At 33.5% G+C, this 25,957-nt stretch overlaps 2 protein-coding genes across 2 annotated transcripts in view; one reads left to right on the plus strand and one right to left on the minus strand.

The window, feature by feature from the left end:
• LOC133194406 (uncharacterized) overlaps positions 1-25,957 on the minus strand; it is a 114,057-nt gene that overhangs the window by 18,291 nt on the left and 69,809 nt on the right. The gene's annotated exons all lie outside the window — the stretch shown is intronic.
• LOC133181570 (uncharacterized) lies at positions 18,457-21,222 on the plus strand. The gene is made up of 2 exons (XM_061316079.1): positions 18,457-20,426; positions 20,542-21,222. The coding sequence occupies exons 1-2, from the start codon at positions 18,525-18,527 to the stop codon at positions 21,220-21,222; spliced, it is 2,583 nt and encodes an 860-aa protein (XP_061172063.1). The 5' UTR covers positions 18,457-18,524.

The raw sequence follows: 25,957 nt of genomic DNA on the forward strand, positions 1-25,957 counted from the left end.
GGAGATAACGAATAGTATTCAAGCTCAAAAGTCCATTAAACAATACAAAATAGGAGCAGAGCAAACACGGACCTCTAAACATCAGAGGTGGGATCAGGTGCCATGGAGGAGTGAGCATCCCCTGCCGACCGGTCACACCTGCCGTGTGCCCCTTGTCATGATCGGGAAATAACGGAAAAATCCGTCGACAATTCAGTGTGTAAATTATGGCCTAACAATTAGTATGAAAAAACGTCAGTCAGCATTTGACTCAATGATAAATTGTATTTGCTGATAAGGTCATTGTATCGACCATAGAACTTACGAAATGATGACTTTAAACGAGACAGCTGATAATCTTGTTTCATCAACTTGTTTGTCAATAATTTAACTCGTTTTAGAAATTGTTCATACATAGAGTATGCTCTTGCGTATCGAATCAACTGAGAGATATATACCCCGTATGCAGGTGATGAAGGTATATTGCTGCATAAGTAAGGGAAGTTGACGATTGAAAAGTTAAAGTCATCACGTTTATCATAAAGCTTGGTTGTTAGATTACCATTAACGTCTTCTTCAAGTAAAATATCCAAATATGAAACAGATGTGTCAGACTCTGTGGTATATTTTATCTCAAGCTCACCAGGATATATCGTATCGACATAAGAATGAAAATAGCCATTGTTAATTGACAATACATCGTCGATATATCTAAATGTCGAGTTGAAGGCCACAGCAAGTGTTTTCTTCTTTTCACGTACAAGATTTTGGACAAATTCTGCTTCATATGAATACAAAAAAAGGTCTGCTAATAACGGGGCGCAATTGGTACCCATGGGAATTCCAATAGATTGTTGGAAGACCTGGTCTCCAAAAACCACATAGATATTGTCAATCAGAAACTCAAGCATCTTTTTAATGTCAACTTCAGAGTACTTGTGTGTACAATCAGAATGTTTTTTAACAAAATAACTTTGCAAATGACCATTGACAAGGTAAGTAAATTTACGAGTTCCATTTTTATTGAAAAAGCAGCTGTCAATTATATCAAAAAGCCTGGACTTTAATTTATCGTGGGGAATGGTTATGTATAAAGTAGAAAAGTCATAAGTTTTCAAGCTGTTGATTTTGGTAAAATCTTGTGATTTCAAATTTTCCAAAAGTTCCTTGGAATTTTTAAGTATCCACATCTGATTTACACCACTTCTCGAATATATTGTTGCACAGTACTCTTGAAGTTTCTCCTTCACCACTGTTAATATCTTAGTGAGGAGTAGAGAAAGAGGCTTGGTTGAACATTTACTGGAACCCGCTATGTATCTTTGTTTGTAAGGATTTTTATGAAGTTTCGGAATCCAATATAAATATGGTAATTCAAATTCATTTTGGTTGTTTGGAATATTAAAAATATTTAAAACTGACATATGATTTTGAAGAATTTCTTCCTTAGAAAGGGAACTATGAGTATAAGTTGGATTACCACTTGTAGAATTAAATCCAAGTTCCTCTAAAATACATTTAATATAATGAGCCTTACAAACAAAGACAATGTTGTTACCTGCTTTGTCAGCAGGGACCAGTACGTACTGATCATGTAATCTATCTAATTCTTTTTTCACTTCTGGATTATTGAATACAGAAGGATAGATGGTTCTCATATTGCCCCTCAATCTTTTAATGCGTGATTTTAACATGCATCTGATACATTTAATCCATTCTGACAAAGTGTCAAGGTCTTCTTTTTCATGTCTGGCCCATCGCCTGGCGTAGTCCTCTACAGAATCCATAATATTTATGAAATTCCGACGCCAGTTGAACGATCGGGGTTCCCTAAATTTAGGACCTTTTAAAATTAGTGATCTAAGGTCCTAAAAGATTTGAAAGATTAACTTTCAAAAAATTGGAGCGAAGACCCACTCATATCGAAAAATAGTGTTATAGAATGAGAAAATGACTCATTTTGCCCTCTTTAGTGTGTGTATAATATTTCATAGGCAAATAATTTCAATCTTTCTGAGATTTTTGCAAATTGTAGAGATTTTTCATAAAGTATATTCTAATGTTAGATGAAATGTTAAGAAAAATTTTGATATGATTGAGATTTAATTTTTCACCTTCATGTTTGTCACTCTAGAGGCTTTTCGCTCGTCATGTTCACCCATCTTCTTGAATATAATTTTTTAAATATTTGAAGCTATAGGCATTCTGCACGCCTTGTTTACCAATCTGAACAGTCTGAACAGATAGATGCATATGGTGCAAAATTGCGTACACTAGCGAAAACATGCAAATTCGGGGACATGAAGGATGAGATGATCGTATTGTTACCGGAGCTCGAGATAACCATACGCAAATAATAAGTTGTTACAGGTAAGGAAATTAGACCTTCAGCGTTGCATAGATATATATATGCCAGTCGAAGGAGAAATCTGAATCTCAACTCAAATCTATTGCAGATGTTTACCATGTCAAGGTCAAACAGAAAGTAAAACAAGATATAATCGTGGTAAAAATGAGAAACGTAAAGACAACCATACACAATCCATACCTACTGTTCAGTCTTGTCGTTACTGAGAGTGAAACAAGATAAAATGATAGGCCCTAAAGGTGACAAGAAATTTCAGAATCTTAAGAAAACTGATGTTACCTTACAGATCCAGAAGTGAAAAAAGAATGAGATAGATTACATGATCAGTACGTACTGGTCCCTGCTGACAAAGCAGGTAACAACATTGTCTTTGTTTGTAAGGCTCATTATATTAAATGTATTTTAGAGGAACTTGGATTCAATTCTACAAATGATAATCCAACTTATACTCATAGTTCCCTTTCTAAGGAAGAAATTCTTCAAAGTCATATGTCAGTTTTGAATATTTTTAATATTCCAAACAATCAAAATGAATTTGATTTACCATATTTATATTGGATTCCGAAACTTCATAAAAATCCTTACAAACAAAGATACATAGCGGGTTCCAGTAAATGTTCAACCAAGCCTCTTTCTCTACTCCTCACTAAGATATTAACAGTAGTGAAGGAGAAACTTCAAGAGTACTGTGCAACAATATATTCGAGAAGTGGTGTAAATCAGATGTGGATACTTAAAAATTCCAAGGAACTTTTGGAAAATTTGAAATCACAAGATTTTATCAAAATCAACAGCTTAAAAACTTACGACTTTTCAACTTTATACATAACCATTCCCCACGATAAATTAAAGTCCAGGCTTTTTGATATCATTGACAGCTGCTTTTTCAATAAAAATGGAACTTACCTTGTCATTGGTCATTTGCGACATTATTTGTTAAAAAACTTTCTGATTGTACACACAAGTACTCTGAAGTTGACATTAAAAAGATGCTTGAGTTTCTGATTGACAATATCTATGTGGTTTTTGGAGACCAGGTCTTCCAACAATCTATTGGAATTCCCATGGGTACCGATTGCGCCCCGTTATTAGCAGATCTTTTTTTGTATTCGTTTGAAGCAGAATTTGTCCAAAATCTTGTACGTGAAAAGAAGAAAACACTTGCTGTGGCCTTCAACTCGACATTTAGATATATCGACGATGTATTGTCAATTAACAATGGCTATTTCCATTCTTATGTCGATACGATATATCCTTGTGAGCATGAGATAAAAGATACCACAGAGTCTGACACATCTGTTTCATATTTGGATATTTTACTTGAAGAAGACGTTAATGGCAATCTAACAACCAAGCTTTATGATAAACGTGATGACTTTAACTTTTCAATCGTCAACTTCCCTTACTTATGCAGCAATATACCTTCATCACCTGCATACGGGGTATATATCTCTCAGCTGATTCAATACGCAAGAGCATGCTCTACGTATGTACAATTTCTAAAACGAGGTAAATTATTGACAAACAAGTTGATGAAACAAGAATATCAGCTGTCTTGTTTAAAGTCATCATTTCGTAAGTTCTATGGTTGATACAATGACCTTGTCATCAAATACAATTTATCATTGAGTCAAATGCTGACTGACGTTTTTAATACAAATTGTTAGGCCATTATTTACACACTGAATTGTCGACGGATTTTTCCGTTATTTCCCGATCATGACAAGGAGCACACGGCAGGTGTGACCGGTCGGCAGGGGATGCTCACTCCTCCATGGCACCTGATCCCACCTCTGATGTTTGGAGGTCCGTGTTTGCTCTGCTCCTATTTTGTATTGTTTGATGGACTTTTGAGCCTGAATACTGTTCGTTATCTTCATATATTTCATGTACAACAAATCGGAAACCAAGACTTTGGGCACCATTAGAATGTCTGTTTGAAATCCGTGCAATCGAAAGAAATATAATCTAGAATTCGTTATTAAGCCAGGCAAAGAGCTACATGTGCTTTGAATAAGCGAGCTATTGAGGGAATGAACTCTACTGCGGGCCCAAATTGGTTGAATAAATATTCTATTCTATTCTACATGACGCAATCCCGCGCAAGTGCGGGGAATTGCCATAAAATATATATTGCAGTTTCTACTGACAATAATTTATAGTCTACAGGGTTAAATCCCGTTAGTTTTGAAGCAGAAGTAGATGTACCCCCCTCCATTGTTGAAACTTGAAAAAAAAAATCTCATTAATTGACGTTTATTGTGAAACTTGTTTTACTATGTAATGGATATTGTACTTCGGGTTCTCTTATTCCATAATTTCCGTGAAGGATAAAAGCAGCGAATATGCACATTTTGGTATATAAACATTTTCACAACTTTTAGGCCTAGTGTATTCAATGATTTACTATTATTTCCATGCCCATTCACACGAAAGCTTTATGCAGCTATCATCGCCTCGTTTTTCTTTTTAACATCGGGCTTAATGATAAATGATGTTCTTGGAAATTCCTTCAATATGTTTGTTTGTTTGTTTGTTGTTTAACGTCCCTCTCGAGAATTTTTCACTCATATTGAGAGGCCACCACTTGCCGTTGGAGAGCTGCAAATTTTGACCTGTGCTCGGCATTCAGGGCCATTGAGCAGTGAGGTATCTTTTTCGTGCCAGCACTTACTGCGACACGGGACCTCGGTTTATACGGTCTCATCTGAAGGATCGGTGTCCACGTCCAACAGTGGGATTCGAACCCGCGACCTAAGGATCAACTCCTTAATCCGCGACTCTAGAGCAGACGCTCTTACCACTGCGCTTCCGTCAATATGAAGATCGGTGAATGACTAAATCGGTTAACCAACTTATTTCCTTTATATAATCTTTAGAATGAGTTTTGTTTGAATAATTCAGTGATGACGTTCTATGAAATAAATAAACAAATATTTGCAAAATCTTGACTTTGCGCATGCCCGACATGTAGGACGTTAATTTTTATCGGCAGCAAAAGTTGAGCCAAAAACCTGGAAATTTATTAATTTGTGTGTTGAAAAAAGTGTTGCTTGTATGTAATATGTTTTAAAGTGTGTTGGAGTGAGTTTTAAACGAAAAACAAACGAAATAGGCTCGGGAATTTGAAGGCACAAAAGTTGTGAACATATTTGTTTGTGAGCACCGGTGAGCGATATTCATACTGTGTCTTTAAACGTTTGACCGTTACAAGCATGGCTAGCCAGTTAAATCAATCAAAAAAGAGAGGGCTTGATGATATGGACACTCATACTAGCGATGGGGAGATTTCGGAAAAAACTGGAGACTTTCATATGAGAGATGTTATGCATGGTATAAATAATATTCAAAACACTCTGGCCAACCTGTTACTAAGGATAGATGGGCAAGGTCGCCATCTTGATGAAGTCACAAAGGATATCAGAGGAAAACATGGCATTCAGGAGAGATTAGAAAGTGTACAAGAACAAGCGAACGATACGATATATATAACCACTGAGCTGCATGAAAAACAGAAGAAGATGGAAAGAGAACTTAGCCGAATGAAGGATTACATAGTTCGACTGGAGTATTGTGTAAAGACTCAAAGTGAGCAAATTCTAGAGCTTAAAACTAGAGCAATGGAAGATAATATCATAGTGAGTGGAGTAGATGAAAAGGCGCCCGAGATTAAAAATCCAGAAAACCTTGCCAAGATCATTAGCAACGTGTTCACTGCAGAGATGGAGATACCAGCAGAGACTGTGGATAACCTACAGATCTATAAATTGTTCAGAATGGGTGAGTACGATAAACAACGAAAATATCCTAGGCCAATTTGTGTTCAATTTGCGAACAAATCACACAAAGATATCGTAATGAGGCACATTAAAATTCTTAAGGATAAGCAGTCACCAATAAGAGTGTCCCAACATCAACCGGAAGAAATCAGAGAAAAAAGGAAACACCTATATGATGTACAGAAACAATACGCGGACCGTAACATAGAGACCGTGTTGAAGGGTCAAAAACTCATTTTCACACAAAGCAAATCTGTGTATAGAGATAAAATTGGTAGCCGACCTATGGCCGATGAGATCATCAGTGGAGAAGAGGTAAAGATCGCGATCAGTACGGGGAAGACCACAGAAGATAATGGAAACCGGTTTGCTGCCCACTCAACGCCAGTAGATTCCTATAAACAGGTTAGGCGATCGCTTGTGGAAGTTATGCGTACAGAAAACACTGCCAGTGCAAGTCACAATATATATGCGTTCCGATTTTCCACTAGTGATGGAACAGCGCATGAGGGATCTGAAGATGACGGCGAGCACGGAGCCGGGAGAATGTTACTCAAAGCACTCGCTGATAATGATATAAATAACGCACTGGTGGTCGTCTCGCGGTGGTGTGGTAGTAAAATCGGACCCAGACGTTTCACATATATCAACGAGATTGGGTTAAGTGCAGCAAGAAATATGCCAGTCCCCGTCTGACGCTAAAATCAAAATCATGAACAGTCACAGGTTAAATATATATTAATAGTAACTCACAGTTAACTCACAGTTAACAGTTGTGTACATTTTTTTTTAACTTTCATGGCAAATTTGTAATGCCTAAAATATTTATTTCAGTAGTTTTTCATAGGGTTATATTCATGCTGCATGTATATATTTATTTAAGTTTGTGTTTGATAAAATCAAAATCATGAACAGTCACAGGTTAAATATATATTAATAGTAACTCACAGTTAACAGTTGTGTACATTTTTTTTTACTTTCATGGCAAATTTGTAATGCCTAAAATATTTATTTCAGTAGTTTTTCATAGGGTTATATTCATGCTGCATGTATATATTTATTTAAGTTTGTGTTTGATATTTTCCGGAATTTGCTAGTTTATACATCGCAATTTTGGATTATTTTTAAAGTCTTGATTTCCGGTGTAGAAATCGTGCAACATGGATCGTGTTTACTTGTAAGTTTCGATCAATTTTCTACCTTATCACTCAACACAGGGCGGATCTATGTGCATAATTTCAATTTTAATCTAGTGTATAGTATAAAAATATGGTATGGATAAATATTTGTTGTAATTACATTGCAGACATATTCCGTTAATAGATATAACAAACATGGTAACTACAACAAACTGGAAAAAAAAAACGAACAGGAAAGGAATTGAGTATATAGGTTTCCTCCCAACCGAAACTACTTTTCTATAATTTTAACAATTCTTTTTTTTAAGGTTAGCATAAAGTTAGGTTTTTGGTAAACTTTGCATATTTTTGAAATGACAGTAGGCGTGTTTGAGCTCAACTACTTCTTTGTATTGTATATAGATTTGAACTTTTTTATCAACTCTTTTTTTTCTTGCTGTTGGGGAACAGTAAATTTTGCTAAGCATCCACTTTGGAATGGATAACAATCCACATGAAAACTTCCTAAAAATACTTACATTAAATTGCCAAGGATTAGGGGATATGAATAAAAGGAGGGATGTCTTCAAAATTTTAAAAGGAAAAAAATTAAATGTGTATTTTCTTCAAGATACACACTTTGTTGAAAAAGATGAAAGCATAATTAAAATATTATGGGGATATAAGGCTTTTTTTAGTTCGTACAAATCAAATTCACGAGGAGTAGCTATCCTCATTAATAATAATTGTGATATGACATTAGTTAACGAATATAAAGATGACAATGGCAATTATCTCATTCTAGATGTAACCATAGACAATCTTCCTTTTTTGTTAGTAAATATATATGGACCAAATTTAGATACACCAACCTTTTATACAAATCTTTTAAACATGATTCAAGATTACTACTCATCACAATATGTGATTATAGGTGGTGATTTTAATTTGATTTTAGATAAGGATCTGGATTCTATGAATTATAAAAACCTAAATAACCCGAAATCAAGAATGGAAGTCTTGAAGATGATGGAGACACTAAATTTAAAAGATATTTTCCGTGAAAATAGTCCAAATTTAAAAAGATTTACCTGGAGAAGAAAAAATCCAATAAAACAAGCGCGACTTGATTATTTCCTAATATCAGAATCATTACTCAATTTGGCCCCTTACGTAAAATTTGAAAATAGTTATCGTTCAGATCACTGTCCAGTTGTCATGGGTGTTAAAACAGATGAATTTCTTAAAGGGAGAGGGTTTTGGAAATTGAATAATTCTTTACTTGCTGATAAAGAATATGTAAATCTCATAAAAGAAAAAATTAAAAATATTAAATTACAATATGCCTGCCCTGTCTATAATTTTGATAATATTGACTCTATTGAAACTGATACAATTCAATTTACTATAAGTGATCAATTGTTTTTAGATACATTACTGATGGAAATAAGAGGAAAATCAATTTCTTTTTCAACTTATAAGAAAAAGAAAATAGCTGAACAAGAATTGCGATTAGAAAAAGAAATCTTAAAATTGGAACAGAACTTGACCCAAGAATCTACTGAAGAACTAGAAAATAAACATGAAGAATTAGAGAACATTAGAAAAATCAAATTTAAGGGTCAATGTATTAGGTCAAAAGTAAAATGGATAGAAGAAGGAGAAAAACCTTCAAAATATTTTACCAGTCTAGAGTCAAGAAACTATCAGAGTAAAGTTATACCTAAAATTGAAAAGGAGGATGGAACAATTATTTTTAACCAATTTGATATTTTGAATGAAGTTAAAATGTTCTATGAATATCTTTATAAAAGTAGGGAGAATGTGGATTCTGAAAGTATTCATGACAAATTAAAAATATATGATGTCCCAAAATTAAATAAAAAAGAATCAGAAAGTCTTGAAGGCCCATTGACCAATTCTGAAGTCCTTAATTATTTGAAAAATATGAAAAATGAGAAAAGTCCTGGACCAGATGGTTTTACTTGCGAATTTTTCAAATTCTTTTGGCAGGATATAGGTGCCTTTATTACAAGAGCAATAAACAACTCATATGAATTATCACACTTTACTGAATCAAATAAGTTAGGTATAATAACTTGCCTACCAAAACCAGGAAAACAAAAACAATTCTTAAAAAACTGGCGCCCAATCAGTTTGTTGAATGTGATTTATAAAATAGCCTCAGGCTGTATTGCTGAACGATTGAAAACCGTATTGAATAAAATAATAAATAAGGACCAAACTGGCTTTTTAAAGGGAAGATTCATAGGTGAAAATATTAGACTGGTTTATGATTTAATGCATTACACAGAACAAAAGCAGATTCCAGGCTTATTAATGTTAATTGATTTTGAAAAAGCTTTTGACACTATATCATGGAAGTTTATATACCAAACATTAGACTTTTTTAATTTTGGGAAGTCAATTAAAAATTGGATTCAAACTTTTTATAATGGAATTAAATCATGTGTAATACAGAATGGAATTTCTTCTGACTACCTGTTCCCTCAGAGGGGATGTAGACAGGGGGACCCAATTTCCCCATATCTTTTTTTAATTTGTGCTGAAGTTCTTGGGATTCTGATTCGAAATAATAAAGACATAAAAGGAATTATAATTGATGGGGAGGAATATAAACTTTCACAATATGCTGATGATACTTCAATTATATCTGATGGATCACCACAGTCTATGGATGGTATATTAAGAGAACTTGACTATTTTGCACTTATATCTGGTCTGAAAATTAATTTCACTAAAACTAAAATGGTTTGGATTGGCAGTAAAAAATTTTCCAAAGAAGTTTTTCATCACTCGAGATGGAAGTTAGATTGGAATAATTCTACTTTTGATCTTCTTGGTGTAAAATTTTCTATTAATTTAGATGAAATGGTTGATCTGAATTACCCCTCAAAATTAAATGAAATAAAGCAGTTGATAAAACAATGGCAGTTAAGAAAACTTACTCCAGTTGGTAGATTAGCAGTGATTAAATCCCTGATTATACCAAAAATGAACCATTTGATATTGACTATTCCGAACCCTTATAAGGAACTCCTAGACGAATTTGAGAAAGACCTGTACTACTTTTTATGGGGAAGTAAAATTCATAAGGTTAAGAAAAATGTTATGATTCAAGATTATAGAAATGGGGGGTTGAAAATGATTGAATATGTAGATTTTCTATGTGCATTAAAATCAACATGGATCCGAAGACTAATTAACTCAGATACAAAATGGCTAAAACTTCTTGAATCAGAATTAGGAATAAAAGTTGAATCTCTATGGGTAAGAGGTTTAGACTTTACTGTTAATATGTGTAATAAAATAAGTAACAAGTTTTGGAAAGAGGTTTTACTTAACTGGGTAAAGATCATTGACTCTGGTCAAAATAATATGCAAATTCTTCATGAACATATATGGTTTAATTCAAGAATTAAAATGAACAACTCATCCATATTTTTGAAAAGTTATTTCGATGCAGGCTTTGTTTTTGTAAGAGATCTGTTTGACTCTGAAGGAAAATTTGTAAGCCTTGAGTACCTCACAAATCTTAACGTAAAAACAAATTTTGTAGAATATGCAGGTTTAAAAGTAGCTGTTTTAAAAACATTGAAAAGTATTGATATTGAAAAAAGAGAAACTGGACCTTTTATCCCTAATTCACTTTATATTTTTTATAAAAGTACAAAAGGCTGTAAAGACATGTATAGTTTACTCATTAAATGCGTGTCTACGAGAGAACCATGCAAAATCCAAATTTTCTTATGAAAGGCATTGTGATCATTTTAACTGATTTTATATTTTCTAATTAGCATTATGTGTCCTCTAATAAAACTCAGCATGCAAACTGCCAGTAACCCATGTTTTTCTATTTAAAGGGCCTGTTCTATTTTTAGCACTGTTTCGTAAGAAAAATATTAAGAAAACATCATAAGTTTAGAGGATAAAAATTAAAATAAAAAATGCAATTTTATTCAAATGAAAAATATTTTTTTAAAGTTTGGGAAATGCCCTAACTAGAAATATTTGTTTTTATTTTAATATCAACTTTGACTCTATATGTAGTGAGATCTAAAATTGATTAAATCAATGTGTGGAAAACTACCACTCTATGTAGAATGTTGTAAAAACCCAAGAAACGCATAAAATATTATGAATATCTATTTAAATGAAAAACTTCAACAAAATCAATTAGTAGCTAAAAGGATTTTGGTTGCAAATAACATTATACAAGTTTAAAAATCAAATGAAATTGGGTAAAACTATCAGAAAAATTATCTCCCTTAGTGGAACTCTCCTTATTTAAAGGAAGTAAGAGTATGACATCTAATGGCAGACGACAAGATGAGGTGTTCATTTGGTGACAATTGTGATGAAAACACCTTGGTTTTATTGAAAGAGTGTAAAAAAGATACAACTAGACATGCCAGGTACCTAAAATGCAGCACAGAGGACATTCATATCCCTGAAAGTGTTCTTATATTAAACCGTGCAGGTGTTATGGGACTTGGACTGTCTAATTTATATAAACATGTATGCCTCAAACACAGAAATATTTTGGGTTTGCATTGGAAGAGAAACAAAAGGACCTGTTGTCATCCATTGCATGATAAAAGTAAATCCAGTACTATCGCTCGAGGAGTCACTGTTGTCCAGAGTCGAGAGATATGGCTCAAGTTGAATGTGGTTTTGCCGATTGGATCTGGTAAGAACATTATGCAGATTTATTTATTTATTTTCAGTAAATTAAAGACTAAAGAAATTTTTCAGAACCACTTGAGTTAACTTTAAAAGTTTGCAGAAAGACACTGCTGTACATAATATCAGGGTTGTCAGTAAGAAGCAAAATAGAAGGTGACATTCTAAAATGAGAAGGGTGTCTGGGATTCCTCCCACTACTAGTGAAGTAGAGCGGACAATGCCAGAATAATGTGGGAATTACATGTATGTCACCATAGCTGGGAAAATTCCCTAACCCCTAGGTCTTTAATGGACAACCCTGTGATGTAAAAGCAAACAGTGATATCCTAATCAGCCTGTATTAATTCTGTAAAATGTGTGAAACATCTACTGATATTTAGGCTATAAGTATATATACATCATACATGTGTATTCTATTATGATTTATAGTTATAAACATATTTAATTTCTGATCATGCTGATTGTTACTGGTATATGCAGAAGATGCATAGAAACACACAAAAAAGAAATCAGTATGGGGATAGATCTGAAGGAAGAGCTGAAAGGTACATATACTGTACATAGAGAGAGTGAGAGAAGTTTTATCAAATTATTTCATTCAGTCTTTAGTCAAGCTTCACTTGCAAAATAAAATCAGTTGCTTTTATTTTTGTACAGCTAAAATATATATAAAAAATAAAAACTCTTGAACAGCAGTCCATTCATTATACCCCCGCTCTGAAGGAGAGGGGGTATACTGTTTACCCTTATGTGTCCATCTGTATGTCTGTCCATAACAAATTCTTGTCGCAGTTTTCTCAGCAACTATTCATCGCAGATGCTTGAAATTTTAGCACACTCTTTGCTTTCGCACGCCATTTGGTGTGATTAATTTTTGTACAAATCCGATGTCAACTTCCTGATTATCCCTGTCAGACAGTGCATACAAAATTTCTGTCGTAGTTTTCTCAGCAACTACTCAAGGAAGTTGCTTGAAATTTGAGCATACTCTTTGTTTAGGCATGCCATATGGTGGGATTCATTTTTGTACAAATCCTATATGTGAACTTCCTGTTTATGTGTACGTCTTTCCTTACCAAATTTCTGTATATTCACATGACAAGGAATATTCCTATCAGAGTGAGGGTAATACTAGTGAGCATTTGGATCACATACTTCTTGTAAATTAATGTTCTCACAATTTGACATTTATGAGTGTATTTGATATTTTAAAAAGTATTAATGCATAAATTAAGGAATATACAGTAAATCTTGATGAATGGCTTTTACACTCAATAGTTTCATAATATTGATAGACTTCACATGTACCTGCATGTTCCAGTCCTGTTTGGAAATTAAAGATTAACTCTGAGGATTATTAAGTATTGTAAATAAATGTTTCTTTTGTAGAAATGTGTTCCTTGCTTGAAAAGACAGCAAATGCATCAAACCAAACAGGTGATCACTTACTCTAGTATAATAATAATAATAATAATAATTATAAATAATAATAATAATAATAATAATATATATATATATATATATATATATATATATATATATATATATATATATATATATATATATATATATATATATATATATATATATATATATATATAGATAGATAGATAGATAGATATAGATATAGATATATATAGATACAATCAATGTTTAATTTATCTCAAAATGAATTTAAAATACATGTATCAATGTATGTATCATTTCCACACTAGTGAATAAAATACATGTGCATGGTCATTGTGATCATGCAAATCAAATGACATTATTAACAGAGTTTGTGCATGTACTATAATATTGTATAATGTATACACAAGTTATTATGATTATGATGGTTATTATACAGTTAAATCTTGATAAACAAAATCACTAAGAACAGTTTACATGAAGTTAAGTCAAAATGGTGAGGATGTGACTTATAAACTGATAAGTCCAGTCCATATAGTTCCAGTTTTGGGCTTTATTTAAATGATTCATTCAAAACAGAAGCATTGTGCTTAGCATAAGCATTTTTAGCTGTTATCTATATGGGTATATACATCATGACCTTTTTAATTATTTTACAGAGCAAAGAGTGGAGCAAATGGAAGTAACAGAAAATATATTACCTATAGGTAAAAAAAACATTAACCTTGACCCCCTCTCCAAAAGAAATTGTAATTATCTATCCAGAGTATATCAATTTTTTTATAAATAACTTGTACAGGCAAAGGCAGGTATATATATGTGTGTTTATATGTAAACACATTTTTTAAACAAGTTGGGTACACTAGCTACCTTTTATGGAAAGCATATTATATTAAAGGTGCTTGGACACAGATTTGAAGTTAATATTTTCTCAAATTTTCTGTATAATTTCATGACTTATATGTTTCCATAGCATTTCATACTGAAATATAATAAAAATCTTATTTCATCTCGAAGTTATTAAAACTTCGAATTTCTGGACGCGTTGGATTGACACATCCTTGCGCTTTCACATATTTTATTTTATTCTTAATACTTAAGAAAAGTGGCAATTTTGTTGTGTATTAATGAAAAATATTAAAACTTATAACCCAGAACATTCAGAGTAGAAATGTTCGAAAGCAAAACCCACTCACATTATTGTAAGTCCGTGCTCAGTGGTGTGTGCAGACTTTAACAATTGAACACACCCGGTGAATCGTAAACATTAACAATAACAGAGCTCGTGCCCTGTTTACATAAACAGTTCACGTTTCACGGGTGTATTCAATTTGTTAAACTCTGTACACATCACAGAGCATGGACTGACAATACTGATGAGTTGGTTTTGCTTTCAAACATTTCTACTCTGAATTTTCTAGATTAAAGATGTAATATTTTTCATTAATACATAACAAAATTGCTTCTTTTCTTAAATATTAAGGATAAAGTTAAAATTTGTGTAAGTGCAGAGATGTGTTAATCAAACGCGTCCCGGAATTCGTAGTTCCAATAATTTCCAGATAAAATAAGTTTTTAATTATATTTTTGTGTGAAATGCTATTGCAATATATAAGTCGTGATATTATACAGAAAATTTGAGAAAATATTAAGTTCAAATCTGTGTCTAAGCACCTTTAAGGTATTACTTAATGCAACATTTTAACCCAGGAAAATTGATTCAATGAGTGAATTTTGCTTGTAAATATGTGTATGCTTTTGTAGCCATGGCTACAAAAAAAATGTAATTGAATGTTTCACTGTTGACAAATTTAAATACCTTGAGTAATTATTCATGCCCCACTCTGCGAGTGCATAATTTTTTAATAGGTTATCCATTATTTGTCCATTTGTCTGTAGACCCTTCCATCAGTTATCATTATCCGGAGCATATTTTCTCTCCTCCAGCATATCTGGCTCATATGTCACTCATATAATGCTGGAAGGAAAAGGATGTGCAGTGACCTTGAGCAAAGATTTTAGGTCCAAGGTCATATCAGATGTATGAATGAAATCCTTGTCATGAGAGCCTAATTGGTCTCCCCGTGGCTTCTTCTGGCTAATACTTTAGCTAAAGAGTGTCCTTGGTTAAACGTGTACATGCAAGTCATAGATTAAGGTCAATGCAGATACCTGAGTGTGTAAAATCCTTGATAATGTAAGCATATTTGTTCTTCCATTGTCCCAGCTGGATCATATACTCAACCAAACATGCTTATCAGTAAAGTGACCTTGAGCTAAGTCAAAGTTTAAGGACAAAGCAGAACTCTGTGTAAAATAGTCAAACCTCAAGCTCAAAGCAGACCTTTGTGTAAAATCCATGCTTGATGTATATACTCTCTGCCCTTGGACCATTGTAGCTAATACTGCACTCAAAGAGTGGCCTTGATTAAAGGGAATGCAATGTTTGAATCAAGTGAAAGGTCAAGACTCACAAAAAAAGGAAAAAAATGCAAATATAGATTTCTTTTCCTTAACTGTGACTGAAACAGAAACATTTCTTAGTTCAGAATAGTGCTTTCAACTAGGCCCTTTACATGTCTCTTTCATCCTAATATCCTTTAGTTTACTAAAAGTGGGTCTTTATTGAGAAGGGGTACCATCTCAATGATACCTAGTTGGGTCCATTTTTATATTGTCTAAATAATTGTTAATACATGTGTATATTTTCTGTTTCAGTGAGTGGAAATGCTGCAGACATAGATCAAAATTTTGAGTCTGAAGTTTCCTTTGGGTCACAAGCTGCAGATTCAGGTATTACCCTATACAAAATTGGCTTAATTTACTAAATAAGATCAAGTGTCTTGATTGGCATACTAAACCTACAGTCATGTTTTATAATCAAACCTGATTGTATCGAATCGATTGTTTGTTTTTTTCAGCTCACCTGAGCTGAAAGCTCAAGTGAGCTTTTCTGATCACATTTTGTCTGGCGTCCGTCCGTCTGTCTAGCTGTCTGTCTGTCTGACCGTCTGTAAACTTTTCACATTTTCGACTTCTTCTCAAGAACCACTGGGCCAATTTTGACCAAACCTGCCACAAAGCATCCTTGGGTGAAGGGGATTCAAGTTTGTTAAAATAAAGGGACACGCTTCATTTCAAGGGGAGATAATTAAGAATTAGTGAAAATTTGATGTCATCTTTCAAAAACCTTCTTCTCCAGAAAAGTTGAAACTTATGTGTAACCTTCTAGACAGTTTAGATTCAATTTTGTTCAAATCATGACCCCCGGGGGTAGGATGGGGCCACAATAGAGGATCAAATTATTACATAGGAATGCATAGGAAATTTTTTTTTAAAAATCTTCTTCTCAAGAACAACAAAGCTGTGATCAGTCATATTGATATGGAAGCATCAGCAGGTAGCGTAGATTCAAAATTGCTCAAATCATGACCCCTGAGGGTAGGGTGGGGCCACAATGGGGGATCAAAGTTTTACATAGGAATATATAGGAAAATTTTTTAAAAATCTTATTCTCAAGAATCAGCAAAGCCATGTTTAGTCTAATTGATATGGTAGCATACTCAGGTAGTGTAGATTCAAGTACGTTCAAATGATGACCCCAGGGTAGGGTGGAGCCACAATGGGGGATCAAAGTTTTACAAAAGAATATATGAAAAAAATCTTCTCAAGAACAGCAAAGCCATGTTTAGTCATATTGATATAGGAGCATACTCAGGTAGTGTAGGTTCAAGTTTGTTCAAATCATGACCCCAGGGGTAGGATGGGACCACAATGGGGTATCAAAGTTTTACGTAGGAATATACAGGAAAATCTTCTTCTCATGAACAGAAAAGCCTGTTTAGTCTTATTGATATGGAAGCATCCTCAGGTAGTGAAGATTCAAGTTTGTTCAAATGATGACCCCTGGGGGTAGGGAGGGGCCACAATGGGGGATCAAAGTCTTACATGGGAATATTTAGGCAAAAATTTTCTTCTCAAGAACAGAAAAGCCATGTTTAGTCTAGCTGATATGGAAGCATCCTCAAGAAGTGTAGATTCAAGTTTGTACAAATGATGACCCCTGGGGACAGGGAGGGGCCACAACGGGGGATCAAATTTTTGCAAAGGAATATACAAGAAAAAAATCTTCTGCTCAAGAATAGAAAGCCCTTTGTTATACTGATATTGAAGCATCCTCAGGTAGTTTAAAATTCAAGTCTCCCTCCCCCCCCCCCCCCCCTTCCATGTAAACTTTTCAATACTAAACTGATTTGTGCTTTTTCCTGGCCAATGTGCTCAGGTGAGTGATGTGGCCCATGGGCCTCTTGTTTATCTTACTGAGCCTAAAATTTACATAAATTTTTCTGAACAAGAGTTCCCAACATCCATCTGTCTGTTAAATGGTGTAGATTCACATATTTTTCTTTTTTGAGTCAATGCCCGTAGGGGTAAGTTGTGACCTAAGAAGAGGATTAAATTTTTTTCCTCTGAATATACCAGAAAAAATCTTTGAAAGTCTTTCTCTCATTATCTTGGCCATGATTAATGCTATTAAGGCCAAAAAATAATAATCCATAGTTTCTCAAGCACCGCCACATTGGGTCAAACACTGCTGTATTGATCATTTCTATTCACATATTGAAAAGGAGAATAACTCAATTTTCTATTTTTTAAGTTACCAAAAATCCAGATATTCACCTTTTCACCTATATTTTTACAAAAAGTCATAGATATGCAACAAATTTCTTGTTATATCAATATGTTATCAATAAGCTTATAAAAAGTTTTGAATAACACTATTTAAAGTTTTCTGAGTATCAAATAATATAAAGACATCAAGCAGTCAAACAATGGGTATGACTGTAATAGGAAAAGGAGGTGACTCAGGTGAGCATTGTGGCCCATGGTCCTTTTGTTATAATGTTGAAATTGATCAGGATGTCATTTAGGACATCATAAACATCACAATATATGTCCTTTTGTACAGGGGCATAGGTGAAAATTAACTTTATTAAAATGCCATCTTCAGATATTGCAATATCCCTTATTTATAAACTTTAATTGTAAAAAAACATAAATCTGTCACTGATTTTTTCAGATTTTGAATTCATATCATCCCAGTCAACAAGTGCATCTAATTGGTCAAAAGATGAAAGATCTCAGCGTGAACTGTTCAACCATGCAATGGATATCCTATCAAGTGGAGATTACCCTCCTTTAAAGTGCCAGGTATCTCAGAAGTTGGACCAGTTGCAGTACTCTACAAGGAAGTTTTACATACGCCAAGCACGTTTAGCAATTGAGCTTGTTTGTGAGAGTATTGCACCATGCCAAGGTACAGAGTTGATGCTTCAAGTTTTTGACAGCATTCCAAAGGAAAAACCAAAACAAAGTGATGCAGTTACCGAAGCAGTTATTTCTGCTTACATGAAGGCAGAGGACCATACTACAAAAGTGCAGATTTTATCAATAATTGTTGGACAGTATACCAAATCAGAACTCTTGTCTCTTGTTGATGGGTTAACTCTGTACAAGATTGATGCTGCAAGAAAATATGCTGCAACCCATGGACCTGGGCAGTACATTACGCCACCAAAGATCACAAGAGTACGTATACCAAAGGAGAAGATACATCACTTCATTCAGTTTATTTCATCTCCAGCTTACCTGCAAGTTGTTGGATTTGGATCAAGACACTTGAAATTATCATCAGGCCTAAGTGTAAAAATTCCAAAAGTGATACGAACTATGATAGCTTCTCGACTCATCACAGCATATAATTCCTATTGCAAAGAAAACTCAATCCTTCCTCCATCAAGAGCAACCCTTTATAAAATCATCAAAGCATGCCCTGCCTCTCAACTGAAGTCTCTGCATGGGTTGGATAACTACATCAGTGATGGAATGGATGGTATTGATACTTTGAACAAATTGATATCCACTCTTGCTATGAAGGGTCTTCCAGAGAGCAAAGTTACTGAAATCCAGAAAATGCTAGAAACATTGAAGGTACATCTGAAGAATGAGTTCAAAAGTCACATCTCCCCTTCCAGTGACTGCATTCAACACTGTACACAGTTTGCATTGTCCGAAAAAGAATGTGATCATTTGCATAATACTAGCTGCCAGTTATGTGAAACTATGTATCATATGAAATTGGAAATTGGTGATCTCATAAAACATACAACTTTTATCAGCACTCAAGACAAAGAAGAAACAAACCATGATTTTGAGTTGGCAACAGAAAAGATATGGGCCTGGAGAGATCATTCAATTAGAACAGTGAACCAGGATCTGTGCAGAGAGAATATCATTCAGAACCTACAGCTACATGAAGTGATGATCATTGCTGACTGGGCAATGAAGTATTTGCCACAAACTTTCCGTGAAACACAGAACGAGTGGTTTGGCAAGCAGGGTATCAGCTGGCACATGATTTGTGGCATTCTTTGTCAGGCACAGTCAACAACAGAAGACAAAGAAGACCAAAAGAACATTGAGATAATTTCCATAGTGCATCTTGTGGAAGAAGGAAAGCAAGGATGGCACTTAGTCAGTCAAATTTTCAACAATGCTTTCAAAGTGTTGAAGTCCATCCATCCACATCTAAAGGATGCATACATCAGATCAGATAATGCGGGTTGTTACCATTCCTTACCAATGCTGTCCTATCTCTGGAAATTCCGCAATGAATTGCCATTAGTTGTAAAGCAGTATAATTTCAGTGAAGCGCAATCTGGCAAAGACTTGTGTGACTCACGAACAGGATCTTGCAGGCTTCACATGCTTAATTACATCAATGAAGGCCATGACATCACAAACACTTTGCAAATGAAGGAAGCACTTGAAAGTCATGGTGGTGTTAGAAACACCTATGTTTCCATTGTTAGCCCAACATCACAAATTGATACACAGCCAGTACTTTGTGGACAGTTGAAAAATTTTCAGATCTCAAAGTATAACAATTTCAGCTTTGAAGATGAAGGACTTAAGGCTTACAAAGCTTATGGGATTGGAGGAGAGCTGATAAATGCATCAGATATTTCCAGGATTTCTGAGCAACTGTCATTAGCAGATGAAAAGTTGGTAAGATAAATTTAATTACTTTGTAGAATTTTTCAATGACAATAATTTTTGTTCAAGATTTTGCTGCAAATTGTTATGATGATAGTATATTAAATGCATCATATATTTTCCATAGGTTTTTTCTGACCCAAAAAGACCAGATTTCAAAGCATCATATACCAGAGGAAGCACAAACAGAGACAATTTTCCTTGTATTGAACCAGATTGTATTAGGGTTTTTAAAAAAGAAAATCAACTGATTCAGCATCTTGCTGTCGGTAAGCATGTGTATGATGATGAAAATTTGGACAACCTGACAGACAGGAGCATGCGAATTTGGTCTTTCCAATGCCAGGAACTGCAACTGAATCAACCTTCATCCTGCTACAGTGTGGAACTCTCTGAATCTAAATATTTTGCTGAATGCCCCGGATATGCATTAAAAAAGAGAAAAAAAGCAGTCCGCTTCTCTCCAAAGGTAAAGAACTATTTATCAGTTTTATATTATCATGGAGAAGAGTCTGGAAAAAAGCCTAGTCCTTTTACAATCTCCAAACAAATGAGATGTGAGACAGATGTCGATGGGAACTGTCTTTTTTCGCCAGCGGAATGGCTTTCACATCAACAGATAAGAAGTTTCTTTGGAAGTTTATGTCTGAAGAAGCAGAGAGAAGCTGAAAGATCTGGAAAATCCCATGACATAAAAAGAGATGAAAATCTTGAAGAGGATGAAGACCTTCAAAATGTTATCAATGATTTGGTGGCATATGAGCATCAGAGTATACTATCAAACACTGTAAACGAATTAACATTTTAAAAATGGTGTGTTTCAGTTTATGAACTATTACTATATCCACGCAAATAGTTCACTTCTGCTAGTCAGTATACAAATCAATCATTTGTGAATATCATACTTTCATGTAAGTTATTTATATCTGATTTGTCAAGAAGTGATAATGTAGACTGACAGCTAGGAATTAATGTGTGTACGGTTCAAAGTTGCATGTATTTAATATATAAAACGTGTAATTTTTTATTCTGTGTTTTTGTCCTCAGGAAAATCCATTATTCATGTTAAGTCTTGAGTCTCTGTTTTAAAATAAAAATTGTATTTTCCGACTCAGTTTTGGGACCCCTTGATTTTCTTACAGACTCCAATTAGTGTTTCACATCTTTTGCCATTCTTTCAGTGCAGTAGCTTCAAATGCTTATTTTATGACAGTTCTAAATTAGAGATCATCTTATATATTTTTATAATGTTACTGTCTTTTGTAAAGTAACATGGACATAATAAGTTTGGTACTTTTCAAATGCATGTGAAGGAACTTAATTGAGGATTGTAAAATATGTCATGAAATATTGCTTATGTTTTTATAAATTTATGGTATTATAAAAGACATTGATCAACTTAATTCTGTTCATTATTTGTATAATTTTGTGCATTGAAAGGCTAAAAATTTCCCACTTGCCTCTGTATTAGTTTTTATATAAAATCAAAGAAGTTGCAGCTGACAGACTTATTTAACATGGCTTATATTTAAAAGATATATATTCTATTCAGTGCCCTGGGACATTAAAAAAATGTTTTTAGATCATTTTTGGAGCCAGCCAAATGACTGAGAAGAAAAACAGATAAAGAGTACCTGAAAAAAAAAACTTTGATGAGCAAAAAAAAAACAACAGAACTGCAGCATGTGTATCAAATATGGTGCATGTTTAGGAAACTTTTGGCATGATGAACTCTGTGAAATTTGGAAACACTGTGGAAAAGTGGATTTTACTGATGTGTTCAGTTTTGAATACTCTTTCTAGTAAACTTGCAATTTTTTATTTGCATTTTTTGCAATGTGCATTTTCATTTTGACAGATGTTTGGTCAACATCCTGTAAAATGAGCACCATATCTATTGAGCCAGGACATTCCTATTGAAATGGGCCTGGCTTTAAACTTACCATCATTTTTAGAAAATATTCAAATCATGCATCTGTGTGACATTTTGGATAAATATAAACTAATTTCAGTCAGGGAGATTAAAAGGCAAGAGCCTTAATTGATGTAAAGTTCAAAATGTAATCACTCCAGTATGTCATTTAACCCAAGAATATGTAATCTTGCAAGGGTGAAAAATCAATTAATTCAAATTTGCCGCCAAATTTCTGGTTACTTTTAATAAAATATCTGAAAATAAATACTTTCTGAGAAAAAATGTAATCATTGAAGTGTTTCTTGAAATTTTATAGTATTTTTTAAACACTATATCCCTTAGAATTACCGTGACCTTTTTGCACTTGCAACTCTTTGCACTTTTTTGCCTAAAAACTACATTAATTTAAATTTGCAACCAAATTCCCATTAATACTAAATAAAATATCTAAAAACAATTACTTCTTGAAAAAATTAAATTAATTCAAGCGTTTCTTGGAATTTTATAGCCGTTTTTCTGCAGACTATCCAAATATTGTTATTCTTTATAATTATCTTGACCTTTTTGCACTCGTATCTCTTCACATTCAAACAGGTATAGGGAATAAATGTGGTAAATATTTTTTTTCAAAGGTTTTAATTCCTTAAATCCATTAATTTTGAAGATACTACGGAGAATTTTCATACACAAACAAAATATGTACAAAAGGTGTTATTTTTCTATGATGGGTATATTTATAGGCCAACGATAAACTAATTCTCTCTGTATCCATGGTTACAAATCAGATGAGGTCACCAAACTTATGCAGTAAGCAAGTGAGCTTGATCTTACTTCGTATGCAGAGTTTCAAGAAATTTTGAAAAACTTGCTTTCATAACACTCTGCATGGTTTTCTCGTAGACACGCATTTAAGAAGAAAAAGGAAGCAATTAAGGCACTAGAAAAATGGGAAAATAATGGAATATTTTTTGGCGATATAGACTGGAATAAAATATTTGAACTTCCTTTTAAAGTAACAAAAGAAGCAAAATTTCAGTGGATGCAATTTCAAATTCTGCATAGGATTATTGCAACAAATAAATACCTTTACAATCTCAAACTAATTGATTCACCTGTATGTTCCTTTTGTAAACAAGATGTCGAAACGATTGAACACTTATTTTTTGAGTGTTTCTGCGTTAAAAAAATATGGTGTCACATTGAGGAATGGTTTATAAATAAGTTTCATTTTACCATTAATTTTGATAGAAAGGATATACTTTTTGGCAAATTCAACAACAAAAACATGTTTAGACTACACAATATATTAATACTTACTGTTAAGCAATTTATTTTTGCTAGTAGGTTTAAAAATGTGCCTAAACTAAGCATCTCAATGCTAGAAAAAAATATTGTGGATAGAATATTAGTCGAAAAAGTTATACTTTTAAGAAACTGTAAATTTTCAGAATATGAAAAATATTGGAAAATTATTTGTGATATGATATAATGTATTTATTTTTCTCAAGTTTATATACAAATGTACAAGTATGTTAAAATACTTAATACTGTTCCCCCCACCTCACTTTTTTGCACCCTTTCACCCCCTTTTTCCTTTCTTTAATTTTATCTCTGTATATAAAGCTTTCACAGTGAATATTCATTAAAATGTACAATATGTCATATACAATTTTAATGTGATTTTGAAATGCAACATATATTTACTACAAAGAAATTATATTTAATATGAAGTATCAGGCAGTAGAAATGAAAGTATGTATTGAATGTTAACTAATATATTGTATAGTCTGTATATGTGAAAGCACAAATAAAATCTATGAATTAAAAAAAAAAAAAAAAATTTTTGCAAAATTTATTAATTTATAAGTGTAGATTACTGTGCATACTAATAAATTTGAGATATATCTGAGACACAAGTTCAGAATGACGTCATTTCACAGATTGACATTAAAGATGAAATAAATGGGAAGCATGCAAATGTGTTCAAGGATCTAGGTAAGCTGGATGGCAAGCTTCATTTGGAGGTCAAGGATAGCGTGAGCGATTGGTATCGGCCCAAGCCCGGACGGCCGATACCAACCGCTCGGGCTGAAACCAGGGACGAGATCAAAACGGTAGCTAGGGTGATGTTGTTTATATTAAATATATCTAAAACCATAGACAATAAAAGAACAAATATTCAGAATAGAACAAATATCCATCAAAAATTTTTTATTAAATTTTGTCGTAGGAAAAAAAAATTAGAATTATCTTTCTTTATTTTTGATGTTCCTGAAGATGTTGCTTGACGAAAGTGAATAATCATCTAAAGATTTGCCTGGTCTGGTCATTAAAAGAATAGTCCTGATGTTTTGAAACATTAAAGGACAAGATAGGCTAAGACCCCTTTTTGGCCCCTGGTTTGGTGTGACTTTTAGAATGATGAAATAGTTAATCAACTAAAAACCTGTTGTCACCCCTGTCACAAAATGAGTATTGGTTCTAAGTTAGGGGATACACAGAGGTCACAGGAAGGTCAGAAAATATGTCAATTTCCAAATTTTCTCATTTTCTCATTTTTATGCAAATTTTCATCGATTTTTCAGCACATTTTGGTTCAGAAAATATAGAGCAAAAGCTTACCTATCTACCAAATTTATATATTTATACACTAGTATCAGATGCATGTTGTGTATGAAAATCTCAGATAGGCAAGCTTGTGCTCTATGTTTCTCGAAGTGAAAAGTGTCTCAAATTTGTAGAAATTCGACGAAAATTGAGGAAATTCGGGAAAATGTTCTACTTCTGCACCCTCTTGTGGCCTCCGTGTAAGCTTTGAAGCAAAATTAGTGGTGGTTTTAAAACAAACATCATTTTCAGTTCTTAGCTATAAATTATCACAATTTTAACTGTGTTCTGATTTTTACATCAAATAAGGGACCAGATTCGGCCGTTACCATACCTTGTCCTTTCAAAGCACATTAGATAAAAAACATCTTAAAGGTCCCAAACTTTAAAATATTCTACTTTCACTATGGATCTAACCGGGGTTACAACTTCTTCAACGAATCGTTACAACTTACAACAGGTCTGAGATTTATAGTAGTACTGTAACTGTTTGTTTTGCTTACGATATTTATTTATAATGGATGGAAATTTGAGAGTGAGACAGCCCCTTGATAACGGGCTGAGATAGGGATATCTCAGCCCTGAGGGCAAGACAGCCCTACCTCCTAGACGTTATCTCACCTAGTCCAAAACGCCTGTATCAGGGCTGATACACTTCTAGGTATATGATATATGTTATTTTAGATAGGTCTTACAGGATAAGTCGTGCTGTGGTACCACTATATCAAAGCAGAAATCGTCAAAAATGGACATCTTCTTACAATTGTAGAGTTTGCTTAACTTTGGGATAATGCTTACCCATTATGTTTGATGGATTTCTAGAATTCACAATGTAATGTGAGACCCTCGGTAAACTTTTGTTCTGGACATTACTGGGAAGTGAGGGAAAACAATAACACTTCTTTTCCTGAAAATGGAAGAGTATATCGAATAAATAAACTCTGTTATAAAACTGAATAGATAAAACGTGGAATATTCAATTAAATAACAATAAATTGCTCACCATTAATGCAAAAGTTAT

Source organism: Saccostrea echinata, unplaced genomic scaffold (assembly GCF_033153115.1).
Source record: "Saccostrea echinata isolate AGI-Se365-2 ecotype Australia unplaced genomic scaffold, CSIRO_AGI_Sech_v1 ptg000001l, whole genome shotgun sequence".
Classification (NCBI taxonomy): domain Eukaryota; kingdom Metazoa; phylum Mollusca; class Bivalvia; order Ostreida; family Ostreidae; genus Saccostrea; species Saccostrea echinata.